Below are 13,587 nucleotides of genomic sequence, written 5' to 3' on the forward strand. Positions count from 1 at the left end.
CAGTGGCAGGGCTGAGGCATTGGAGCGTGGGTTCCCACGGCTCCATGGAGATGGCACGAGGCCTCCACCAAGGCCATTCACTGCCACAGATTCCTGTCAAAAGTCTACTGGCAGGGCATTCCACCTGGCAGGGCCTGTCACACGAAAGGATTGATCTGACTTGGAGGCTAATCCTCAGGGGTGTAGGGAGAATTGTTCCACCAGAGGATCTCGCTGCTTAAGGTGGAGCATAAGGGATTGTGCTGTCCTCAATGTACTTTGGGCTCACATTGCTCAGGAATCTGAAAAAAATAAACACAAGTAACCTGAATGTGGTCTGGCAGCAACTTGGCAACCAGTGCAACTGGCTCATCTACAGTGCCACACGATGCCAGCAGCCTGCTGCTTATGAGCACTCTGGCCCAGGGTGTCAAGGTGGGCCCCAGATTATGGATGTCCAATGGCACCCGCAACATAATGTGATGTCATGACATTGTGACATCATAATGTCACATGACATTGGCGCCACCGCAGAGGTGTTTCTGGGGCCTAACAAGACCTCTGATGCAACCTCAGGTTTATACCCGAAACCTCATTTGGAGGCCTGTTAGGGCCTCAAACATCACTTCCGAGGCTTCGCAGGGGCTCAGATGGGCCTTGCAAGGCCTTGGACGTGTCCTCAGAGATTGTGTCAGAGCCCTTTGGTGGGGGTGTTGAGAGTTGACTAGCTGCAGCTTCCAAGCCTGATGCAAGGGCAGCCCCACTGCATGCTGCAGTAACCAAGTCTTGAAGTTACCACTTCAAGGGAGTGGGTATCCAGAGGGGAAAGTTTTGGCTATCCTACCCACCACTGCACCCAATGTGCTTTGACTATACGTGATATTGGCTTTAGGCAAGCTTACCGTTCTCTGAACCTTCTAAACACTGGGCTGGGAAGGGCATATCAGATGTTTGCCCCCAAATCCAGAGTGAATGCAATCCTTCCCAATACTAACCAGGAGGATCTGTACATGGCAAAAGTTTGCAGGCTAGAATGAAGGCATCAAACACTGGCAAAGCCGTTATCACTTCTTCTTGGCTGTACAGACGCTTCAGGTTGTGTGTTTTTGGGTTGCGCACCGCACCGCACCGAACCAGGAAGTATCGGTAGGAGTTACTTCTGGGCTTCAGTGCTCGCGCATGCGTAGAACCACTAAATCCTGCTTTGCACATGCGCAAAAGCACCGAATCGCTGTGAACGTGCCTCCCGTATGCATCACACTCACAACCCAAGCATCCACTGTATTGGCAATTCTGCTTCTACCATTCTGCAGAGATTCTAAATATCTGCCAGGGCTTGATATTATTTAAAAATATTCTGCTGGGGAAGGAAGATGTACCTGGCATTGTCATCAGTTGTTGTGACGGTATCAGGACTTTAGAGGGCCCTAAATTCGGGGATTCCTTCCCCATGGAAGTGCATCTGGCACCTCTTTACGCTGCCTTTTGACATGTGGGGAGTATATTTTTAGCACCCATCTTATTTCTAGTGCACTCACCAGGAATCTGCAATCACTAATCCAGACCTGGGATGGGGTGTGAGGTTGGGTTCAACCACCAGGTTTGGTGCTATCCATTGCTGTGATTGGGGACTTGAGCTGGATCCTGAATTGTAGAACTCAGGAGATACCGCTCAGGTGACAAAACTTGGCATGACCCCAGCAGTGTGTATCTGGGTCAGAAGGCACCATGACAGTGCAAAGCCTGTTTCATAGCAGGTGGATACTTTCTTGTCCCAACAGGTTTTTGGGAACTTTCTGGTTTTAATGAAGAGCTGCAGCTGTGCTGTTTATATTGTAATCATTGGTATGGTTTAAGAAAGTTTTATATACCTATGTTGAAATCCCTTGCAGGAACTTTGTTCAGATGTTCCCATATTGCATCACATTACCAGCAAGAGTAGAATGGGTTGTACCTTAACTGTGTCATCTGATCTATTTTTGTCAGTGGTTACCTGAGGCCACGTCAACCTGGGCCTCATCACGCAGCATCATCCTTCAGAATGAGCCTCATTCTCCACTCTGCTTATCTGAGACAGTCTATGGGTTCTCTCTCTCTTGGCTTTTGGGGAGAATTAAATCCAAAGTAAGTGGATGCCAGCCATGCAACCCTATCAGTATTTACTTGGGTGGGAATGCGTCCCCACTTCCCTTTCAGGCATCACCAATACCAAGAAGAGGAGGCACGACAACAGATATTTGGGTGAAATCAGACCACAACATTATTGATTACAGATGTAAGTGGTTTGACATAGGAATTGGGTAGACACCACCCCTTCCAACCCTACTGCCAGAAGAACTCACAGTTTGGGGTAAACTGGAAAGGAGGAATTATTCTTATTCTTATTCTTTGTACCCTGTCCATCTGCCTGGGTTGCCCTGCCACTATCAGTGGCCCGTTGCCACCACATGGGCATACAAGCAGAAGCTTCTCCTCTGGGTACCCCATTTGGGGGAGGGGGCAGGCAGAGACTGCAATCAGTGCTCAGATTAAGACTAAACCTATCAAATGCCCAAGTTGTAAAAATTGCTATGAGGGTGCTGAAAACTAGAGGGCTAGATCCAATTTCCCAACTGGGAGATTTTTGAAGGGGGTGCAGTTTCCACCCCTCACATAACAGAGAGATGTGGTTGTCAGCTACAAAAGAAGTACATTGAGTGTACCTTGATTAGCTACAACAGATGGGGTGGGCTAGTGATTGCTTTACAGTGCTTGAGTGTGAGAAGAGGGTACCCAATGGGCTGAAGTGACCAAGTTGCTTCTCCCTCTCATCAAACGATCCCCTGGGCCAGAGGAGTGTCAGCTGAAGAAATGAGGAGCTAGTGGAAATTTTCTTTCTGATCTGACCGTTGTGTAGAAATAAATTCACATCACACAAAAGTAAGTTTTAAAGCTTTACTTGCAGAAACTGGTTTTAAAAGTTTCAAAAGCAATAACTGATACAGTGTCTCTGTTATGTTTCTATTCTTACATATACCGATCAATCTATAAAATAACAATTACCAATTTGATCCTTCTAAGAACATTGTCCTTCCCCAACACCATGACCCCTGCATCACATTTCCAAAATAGAGGACTCAAAATCAAGGGTCCTGTGAATCCCAGTCACTCTGGAATCCCACCATAGACAAGCAACCTCAACCTCCATTAAGTGGTGGACTCCAAAAGGAAGAAGATATTCTCCTCTCCTAATTACCCTTCAAAGTTAAGCGGCTGTGGGGAAGGCAGAGTGTCACAGCATCTTGCCTGGGTTATAGTGCCCAAAAAGTATCCATTATACGGTGATGTCCTCGCCAACTCACAAAAAGATGGGGTCGCACAGCCTTTATAAGATACATCAGGAACCAAACTGTTATCTGGTAAAGAGAAAGGGACATGGTCACAGGAGTAATGGGTTATAACAGATGTGGGTTTGTGCAGAAGAGAGAGAATAGGAACTTTGTTGTTATTGTTAATGGTATTGCACAAGTATAGAAAGCATGTCAGAATCACATCATGAGATGAATTCTTATTCTTATTACCCTGCCCACCTGAATGGGTTGCCCCAGCTGCTGTCAGATGTCTTCTAAAAGTTGTATAGCTGAATATCACACATATGTTTAAAATGTAGAAAACAATTAACTAAAGTCTCTTTTAGTTATTATGGGAGAGGGGCCCAATCCACACTGAAATTGCATTCCAGATCAGAGCTCCATGGCTGCTTTTACTTTTCAAAAAAGGCTAACGAAAACCCTCTTTTAAAAAACAGTCTCGGATGTAAATTAACAAACAGATTATTTCTCTCTTTCTTACCCCCCCCCCCACACAAAATATATAGGCTCATTTATATAAATATGAAGCAAAAGTGAGTTTAACACTGTAATATTTTCAAGAAAAATAAAACCTGCCCCCGCAACACACATGCAAACTATTTTCTGGCATGAAGACACAAACAGAATGACAGCAACTCATGCACCTTGGCAGGCTGTGTTTCTCCTCTCCCACTCCTTGGCTGGCAATGCTACTTACTATGAACAAGGACGAATGAAATGCATTGAGTCTCATTCCCATAACAACTGATAGTTTCCAAGTCCGGACAACCTTCTGAACCAGATGCACGACATGCCTCACACTTTCGCTGATTGCGAACACGTTCTGTGTCTATCAAAAGCAATGACTACAGTTAACACCTAGATCCAACCCATATATCTCCATAAAAATTCCTACATTACAGTTCTATAATTCTCAGAGGTGGTTGCAGTATTATCCACTGTACTCTGCTTCTGGCATTAAACAAGCAGATTTGGTTACTACCTTGAAAAACTAGACAGAGGTGCCAGCAACTGCGGTGCTGGACTTTGCCTGTCTTATGGTGTGCTTTGGGATGGGAAGAGAGAGAACAGATAGGTTTCAGGTGGAAGACCGTCCTGTGATTAGCCAGCCCTGGTAGGTTGACCCTGAAAGGGCAACTTTAACAACAGTTTCTTTCTGCTTGGTGTTTTCTGCTTTGGGTGCTATCTGTCCTTGGCAGGAGAAGGGATTAAGAGCTAGCTTTCAAGAGAGAGAAATATGCTGCTGATAGTTTTTCTCTCATTTCTTCTCTTAATATTCATACTGGTACTGTTTTAAAATATGTGTTATATTTTAAAGTCGCAACTGAAATGGGCAAAAAAGAGTTGTACATTGTAGTGGATGACTTGTAAAGTATAGTGCTGGATTGCCAGTGTAGCTAATTTGCCACTGCTGCTTTTTCTGCATTGCTTATCTTCCATTATGCATTGTGGCATGTATTTCTTATTACTATTAAATATATTTATGTATATAATGTTATGTACGTGCATCATGTTGTTTCTTTGTTACGTTCTAAACTGTACTGTCACCTATTGAAGAATATATATGTGTATGTTTGTGTGTAAAAGTGTTTTTGTGCATTTTATTTATTACTATTATTATTTTGTATGTAATACATTTATATACACTTAATACTTAAAAGAGGCTCCAGGTCTCTGCATGTGTACACACACACACACACACACACACACACACACACACACACACAAACACATAAACACCAGGTAACAGTATAAGACTTCCTGGAGAGAGGCACGGCGGTTATTTCTCTGCTAGCTCTGCCTGACAGAAGATAATTACATGGTGATTGATAATAGTCAAACAAATAGACTGGCTATTAAATCACTCTGGACATAAGGATGATCTGGGAGTTAGCTCCAAGATGTTGGGATCAAGGTCATTTTTCTACAGCCTAGGCCTCACAATTTGAACAGGGTTTAGAATGAGCTGCCCATCAGGCCCAAATGCCACAAAAATGCCTTATAAGAATCATACCCTCTCTTTTAAAAGCATCTCTTGGACAATGACATTGTAATGAGAGACACCCCTCCATTTGTTGGGGTGAATCTACAATTGAAAATCTGTGGGTACCACTTTCTGTTGTTGAGAAAACAGAAAGGAAACTAATTCTTAAAGTGTCTAAAGTAGAGCAGAAAGCTTGATTTATGGTGGACAAGAAAGATTAGAACATATGATAGGAACTCCGGTATGTAAAAAATCCATAATCCATAATACTTTTTGTTTGGGTCTTTGTTTGTTCTCTGCCACTAAAGAACTGGAGAAAATGAAAGTGACACAGCCATAATTAGCTATGAGAAAGGAATCTGCTTTAAGATAACACAGTCACACTTATGGAAGTCCAATTCTGTGAGGAAACATTAAAATGGATTAAGTGGCTAATATGTTTCAGAACATTAAAAGTATCTCTTATGCCAAAGGCGCATTTGGATCATCCAGTGACTGTTGGTAGTGTTCAACCATTGATGGCTGAACAATTAAAAATGATCAGAACAATATTTGATGAAGAAGAAAACGAGTCAGAGGATGATGAAAAGAATGAGCCAGATGACTCTAATGTGGGAAATGGAAATGGGGAATGTGCAGAGGCTTCAGACCAAATTGGTGAAAAGTTGGCAGGACTGCATCAGGAAATAATTCAATTGAAGGAAGCAGATCGTCATGCGGAAATCGAAATGACTTCCATACAAGAATTTGGAGAAGTAGAAGATAAAATCACAAATGCTGATTGGGAGAATAATCTGCTTTTGACACTGATCGAGTCAAGAAGGGACAAAGCTTTGGGACTTCAGTCCTGGCCTTTCTTTAGTTCTAGCAGAGAAAAAGTATTCTGCATACAATCCGGAGCCAATAAAGTTATGGTACTTTTTATGGGAAAAGGCTGAAGAAAAAAAATGAAAATGGAAGGTCCAAGAAGAGAAATTTGGGATGCTATCATAAACACAAAAAGAAATGGAACACAATATACAGAACTGGAAAATGAACCAACAAATTATAATGAGAAACAAAAATTGAATACTGACCCAATGTGTGATCACAACTGAGAGACTTTAATATGGACATTTTATGGAATTTAGTATTATTCAAGACAGAGTAATGGTAGTGGTAATTAATACAGGTAAAAGAAAAAGAAAAGAAAAAGGTTAATGTTTATTAATAATATGAACAATTAGGGAAACTTTCTTGGACTTTTTGTAAGAAAAAGAAATGAATGATTCTGATACACCCAGACTGAAAAGACATTGTTAAACAGAAACTGGAGAAGATGGATGTATGCATGGACCAAAGGTTTTCATAATCATATTTTCTTTTGTTTGTGTACAAACAAGTGTACACTCCACTGCCCTAATACTCCTTCCTTTCACCAAGCAGTACACTCAGACAATCCAACCCATGCAGGAGGCCATTTTAAAACCTTGACTGAGGAAACCATCATCACAATCCCAACACCCTTTTTCTCAGCAGTGCTGCTTTTGTAGTTCTCTGGCTGGGGGGCCATCAGCAGCAACTGAGGGCTCCACTCACTTCCTCCCCAGTTCTTCCCAGCAGGACAACTCCCAGAGCTAAGTGGAATAGCAAGGACCATGGAGGAAATGTATTATTCTCTCCTTCCCCCTCTCTAGTACCCAAAATGCATCCGGAGTGATCCACACACCCAAGTATCATCAGTAAATGATGCCAATAAATGCTTTTGGGCAGTACACATGCTTTCTCTTTGAAACACAGGTTGTGATGCTGATTCTAACACTCTTCATGTAAACTAGGGAAATGAATCAAGGACTAGAACAGTGTCATTTCTATATAACCAACCAAGGAAGAAATTTGAAACCTCAATGCTATTCATGTTTAGGAATATATACAGATATATAATTCTAAAAGCATGCAGCTACTTACCAGTATCATGTATTTCATCATTGCAGAGAAAATCGGCACAGCACTCACGGATAGTCTGTAAGTAACCGTCTACTGTAGTGAAACTGTAATTCTCTTCAGTACAATTTGGAGTACACCCCACTACAAATTTGTCTTTTTTAGAGCCACCTGTGAGAGAGAATTGGAAAGAAATAACTGCATCTCCACACACAAAAATCAAGACAATTCTTATTGAGATCTATATAATGCTTTCTAACATATTTTGGGGCTTAATGGGTGATTTAAGAAAAAGAATGGAAGCACTGAATTTAGTTTCTTTAAGAATTAACAAAACCATGTAAATAGTTGAGGATGTTTCTGTTGAAATTTGGATATAAATGGGAGAAGACAGACTTGTTTTTCTACACACACAAACTGGTAAGCACTCAAAGTGAGTTCATCCATTTATACCTGATATTCACTGAGTTGATTCAGTGGCCCAACTCAAGAATCTGCCTTGTACTATATTTTTAAGAGGCAAGGGTGGTGTAGAAATTACAGAAATGAATGAAGGAGATGGTAAGAAGAACTGGCAACCCTGGAAAAAGATAAGGCTAGTATGGGGGTCATGAATGTTCACTTCACAGAGCAAGTTCATATGAAGTAATAAAATACAGTAAAATAAATAAAGGAAGTAATAAAGGAAGAATTAAAAGCCCAAGAGCATTTTGCACCTCACATTATAATTACTACAACAGGCAAGTGGTCTTTGGGGGCAAAGTTTGGGGACAGTATGCTGCTTACTGATTTTGGGGGGCTAAATGGGTGATATAAGGGGGGGATTTCAACAGCTGAATTTAGCAGGCTATTTCTTCAAGTTGTTTCTTTAAGAATCAACAAAACCATGTGTTGTGTATTGAGTCAAAGGATTTTATATCTGTATTATTATTGTCTGTAATTGCATTAGGGTAAAGTAACTGCCTTTTGGTTCCAGAGGGTACAGCTACTATTGGTTCATTTAAGCTGCTGTATTTGGATCCTCTGTCTTATTGGTTTCCTCCAAAAGGCAGGACTGTGATTGCCTGATATTGCTCCCTCCAAAATGTATCCTTTCTAGCTAGTTCCCTGTCCCTATAAATGTAGCTCTCCCCTCCTCAGGTCTTAGTCTTGCTGCTTTAATAAAGAAGTGTTACTAGAGAACTGTCTCCAGCATATTATGTCAAAAGAGCTGAACTCACAAACCCCACGTCACAACAACTGGCGATGAAGGTGGGATCCGGAATGCTGAGGAGCGGTTAAACGCAGCCCTGCCTCAGAGTCCGGATTGTAGCTAAGAACAAGACTCACTGGCCAGCTGAGAAGATGACCCTGCCCACAGGACAATGGAGAGTCCAAGGGTATTGGAGCCCTTCCAGCCATCAGAGCCCCACACGTGGGAAGACTACGTCGAACGCTTCGAGTTCTTCGCAGTGGCTCAAGGGTTCACCGATGCCAGCAAAAGAAGGGCCACATTCCTGAGCTACTGTGGGCCTGAGATCTTCAAGCTGGCCAAGGCATTGCTTGCCCCAGCGAAGCTAAGTGAGACATCTCTCAAAGATATTCTTGCCTGCCTAACAAGCCATTTAGCGCCTACTGAGACCAAGATGGCCCGGCGGATGGAGTCTGATAATTCATCCCTGGCTAACAACGCAGAGCTGCATGGCCCAGAGGTGCAATCACCAGGGGCTTCAGCAAATGAACCAGGGTCTGCTAGTCCTCAGGATGATGAGGTACAGGTAGGGGACCCTGAGATGTCTGGGACTCCATCTGTTCCTGACGAAACCCCTATAGCAGCCCCCCTACCACAGGTGACACCCAATCCAGAACCGGCAACAACTGTTGTCAGGAGATCAAGTAGAAGTTGTAGGACCCCACAGTACCTGAGAGATTACGTCTGCTGTGCTCACTAGGGGGGAGGGGTGTTGTGTACTGAGTCAAAGGATTTTATATCTGTATTATTATTGTCTGTATTTGCATTAGGGTAAAGTAACTGCCTTTTTGTTCCAGAGGGTACAGCTACTATTGGTTCATTTAAGCTGCTGTATTTGGATCCTCTGTCTTATTGGTTTCCTCCAAAAGGCAGGACTGTGATTGCCTGATATTGTTCCCTCCAAAATGTATCCTTTCTAGTTAGTTCCCTGTCCCTATAAATGTAGCCCTCCCCTCCTCAGGTCCCAGTCTTGTTGCTTTAATAAAGAAGTGTTACTAGAGAACTGTCTCCAGCATATTATGTCAAGAGAGCTGAAATCACAAACCCCACATCACAACACCATGTAAATATTCTAGGATATTTCCAGTAAAATTTGCACATAAATGGGAGAAGGCGGAGTTGTTTGAGAGGCCAAATTCAAGAAGCTGCCTCAAACTATATTTTTGAGAGACAGAAGATGTTACTATGTTTTACATTTTTGTGTTTTTATATTGTAAAGCACCCTGTGATCCTCGGATGAAGGGTGTTATAGAAATCTAAGAAATGAATGAATACAACAGTAAGAAGAACTGGCAACCCTGAAAAAGATAAGGCTAATAAGGCGGTGGTGAGTGTTGACTTCACAGGTCAAGTTCATAGGAAATAGTAGAATACAAAAGAAGAAATAAAGGAATACAACAAAAGTTAGAATTAAAAACCACATAGCATTTGGCACATCACATTATAATTACTACAACAGGCAAGTGGTCTTTTTTTTTTTTTTTTTGAGGGGGGGAGTTTGGGAAACACTTCTGCAGAGCTCCCAAACTCAGCATCCCTTTGGCACAGAACCTGTGGCTACTGCCTCTTTTCCCAAATTTCCAAACTATGGCGGGTCAGTTAATTCACTTACCTGATGATGCCCCAGCAATTTTACATTCTTGTTTATTGTTATGGCCTGTCACTGTGGTACAAGACCAGGCACTTTTTAAAGCCTCACTTTGACATTCGGGGAGTGCGGAGAGAGATTAATCAATCAATCACAGTCCTATATTGGGACACATTTCAGTCACGTAACAGTTCAGCCTAAGGTTCTTTCTTAGAAGATCCCATCTTGCAGCCCCAGTGATGGAAAGGCGTTGGGAGGGGAACAAGCTGCAAAAAGCAGCTCAGTTTTTAGAAGGCTCATTCCCTTCTCATGGGAGTGGAGAAGCCTTGGCTTCTTCTGGTCAAGTTTCTCTGGTCCCTCTAATAGGTCCTTTGAGTATTCTCTTTGCAAAGAAGAGGCTTGACAGGAGAGGTGAGATCATTTGACTAAGAGAAATGGTGGGAAGTTTGAGCCCTTTCTTCAATGAATGTGCCCAGGCAGCATCTCTTGGACCTCAGCAAGAGAAATCTTCTGGATGCACCTTAGACAGCAAGCCCATTATATGTCAACAGACTAAACAAAGTGTTTTAGGCAGAATCACAGGCTTGGTTCACGTATAAACTCACATATACACCTTGTATCTTTTCTAGTTCTTTAATGGTTCAGCACTTAATGACTCAGCTGAATACATGAAATATCTCTCCACTTTTTTAAAAAAAAAATGGTTTCTGTTTCTCAACATAGGATGAGATCAAGATTCACATGTACATTTCTCGTGAACGTACATATGCAAGTCATCCCTAGATACTCTAGGGATGGTAGGCCCACAGATTCAGTTTTAATAAGACAGAAAAGTTTTGTACTCACGTAACCCATTTCTGAGTAAATGGGCAAAACAAAGGCCATCCTCAATAGCGCAAAATGCATCCCATGCATCTTCACCCAAAGAATTGTCAAAACATTCCTCATATCCCATTGCTGCAGGGAGAAAGGAGGAGACAGTGCTACCCCATTGAGTTGCCCGTTTTTTGAGAAATGACATCTACATTCACGGTTAGAAATATGGCCATGATCACACCCTTTGTTGGATGCAATCCACCCAGCCAGACATGAGCAGTTTTCATCTTCTTAGGATCCACTTGCAATGGTGGGTCGAGGGCTACATACATAGAAACACCAACTTCCCCCATCACACAAACACACAAATATACAGAGAAACTGGCAGATGCATAGTCTTCTTCCCATTCATAACCACATATGCATACACATGTTTCCACTCCTCAAAACACAGAGATGGGAAGCACCCTGACACCCCATCACACGTTCCTCCTATCCACCAATCAATTTAGGTGCAGAATGGAATTTTGGTAGTCTTGTCATATAACAATCTTACTAGCTTTCAGGATCCACAAACAGTAATGGATTGAAAGATGCATGTTCACAGACACACACCTCCCCCCCCCCTTTCTCACACACAAGCACACAGTGACAGACAGCCAAATAGTTTATATTGATTTATGCATTCAAACACTAAAGCAAAGGCATCCCCTTTCCCCACCATAACACATGGTAATAGGAAAATGTACCAATCCACCCCCATTCTACCTTCTGCATTCCTTTTGACCAGATATCTGGCTGTGTCGATCTCACTTTGTCCCAGCACCAGTCAGATGGGCACTGAGCGCCACAGTGCAATTTCAGAAATCCCACCACACATTCTGCACACAGCTCACAAAAAGCTGTTGGGTGCATGAGGGTAATGGGGAGAAAGGCACACCAAGAGAGGCTTCCCCATCCACCTTCCTCACAATGGAATATTGTGCTCATCAGCCCTGCCAAACTGCTGCTTGGCCAGCTGAGGGAATCACAATCACCAACACAAGGCAAAGGCTGAATCCACAGATAGGGGTCATAAGCAACCTGTTGCAGCTGGAAGGTTGCCTATAAGCCACATTGGTACCCCAGTCTCATGAGAAGTTTATCAAGCCAAAGCAGAGTAGCCAGATCAGCACAGGTATCACTGGGAGTGTTGATCCTAAAATCAAGCACTACCAGTGAAGACTTACATAATGCCAACTTCATGAAACAGAATCTCTACCAGACCCTCAACTAGTGAGTCCCATAACAAAATTACTATTCTATTTGACAGTGAGGTGTTTAGGGGATAGATTTTGTTTTGAATGACTATAGGTCCTGGAAATATGGTTTGTTGGTCTTCTCCCACCCTCCAAAATTTATGGTCTTGTGTCCTCTTGGTCTAATCCACTTTTTTCAGCTTCCTTTCTCATCTATGAACCTATCTCAGTCTTCCTAGCTTAGTCCACTGCATACATATCTCCTCCTAGATGGGAGGGGGGATAAAGCAGGATTTCAGGTTCCTACTCACCTGGAGAAAGCAGGACCAAGAGAAGGCAGATACTGAGGAACAACTTCATACCTCTGAGGAAGACTCAGACAAAGCAGCAGGGGACCTGTGGAGGAAGACACCGGCCTGGATCAATGCGGCTAGAGTTGGAAAGAATTTATCCAGTGAGAGGAGGGAGATGATGAAAATAGAGATTGCGTATAATGTTTTATTAGAACACAAAGTTCAGTGTTGTATCACTAGAGTCAGCCAAGTTAACGTGTTCAATTCTGTAACGTTCAATCATTTTACAAAATGTATCCTTTAAAACATAAATAGAAGTGAAGATGAATCTATTTTTTTGTTTCATTGTTTTCACAGCACTCAGACATCCATGGGGTGACAGATGTTTTTTTTCTACCTGGGTTTTACCATAACCATAAAGTTCTCCATTAATGGGCAAGTGTATTGGCAGGCCAGCTGCAACAATGGCTCACCTCTCCAAAAGGGTGTGGGAGAATGTGATACTTATGACCAATACCAAATTGAAGGTCTACTAGCCTTGCACGTTGAGCATGCTGCTTTACTAATGTATGTTGTGGGCAATTTACAACCACTAAGAGCCACACCTTAATGCCTTCCACATGTGCTGTATCAGGGAGATTTTTGGGCATCACATGACAGGACAGATTCACAAAGATTCTCTTTTATTGTCCATTCTGGGTTGCCCAACCACTGCCACAGTGTCCTTTCTCTTGGTAGATCAAGATGAGCAGATGACAGCAAAGGTTGCTAGGTTTTTAGCTGGGGCAATCAGAATAAGCTCCACTATTTGACTGCTGATTCAGGACCCTAAGGTGTGTTTTATATAATCGACTTTTTATTTCTCTTCCTTGTATATCACATTGTTGTTTTGTTGCTATGGCCAATGACTAACACAAATAAAGATTAATTCATTCAAAGATTCTGCACTGGCTTGGTCATTCCCAGAGAATGGAAGATAGTAGGATGGCCCCAAGGATATGCTCTACAGGGAGCTGGCTTCAGGCACCAGACCCATTGGCAGACTAGCTCTGGGTTACAAATATGTCTGCAAACATGACATGATGACTGGCAACATCCACCCAGCTATTTGGGAGTCCATTGCAGACCACCACAGTGCCTGGATGCAGGCAGTTAGGTCATGCATTCATAGCAGTCACCAGAAGA

At 42.6% G+C, this 13,587-nt stretch overlaps 1 protein-coding gene across 1 annotated transcript; it reads right to left on the reverse strand.

Moving 5' to 3' along the window:
• Nucleotides 1–3,070: 3,070 nt before the first annotated feature.
• Nucleotides 3,071–11,012, reverse strand: LOC310851326 (ly6/PLAUR domain-containing protein 8-like). Its single transcript, XM_083753548.1, has 4 exons — nt 10,902–11,012; nt 7,261–7,407; nt 4,027–4,158; nt 3,071–3,374 (listed from the first exon to the last, which is right to left on the reverse strand). Exons 1-4 carry the CDS (start codon nt 11,008–11,010, stop codon nt 3,211–3,213), a joined length of 552 nt encoding a protein of 183 aa, XP_083609674.1. The 5' UTR covers nt 11,011–11,012; the 3' UTR covers nt 3,071–3,210.
• Between the last annotated feature and the right edge of the window lie 2,575 nt (nt 11,013–13,587).

This window comes from Podarcis gaigeae, assembly GCF_964106915.1.
Source record: "Podarcis gaigeae genome assembly, chromosome: 8".
Taxonomy (NCBI): domain Eukaryota; kingdom Metazoa; phylum Chordata; class Lepidosauria; order Squamata; family Lacertidae; genus Podarcis; species Podarcis gaigeae.

Excerpts from the sequence above, each read along its gene's own strand:
- LOC310851326 (XM_083753548.1), bottom strand. The coding sequence starts at position 11,010 with ATGGGATATGAGGAATGTTTTGACAATTCTTTGGGTGAAGATGCATGG. Across the intron at positions 7,408-10,901 it reads TTTACTCAGAAATGGGTTAC|GTGGCTCTAAAAAAGACAAA; the intron begins GTGAGTACAAAA and ends TCTCTCTCACAG. Across the intron at positions 3,375-4,026 it reads TTCATTCGTCCTTGTTCATA|ATAACAGTTTGGTTCCTGAT; the intron begins GTAAGTAGCATT and ends TCTCTTTACCAG.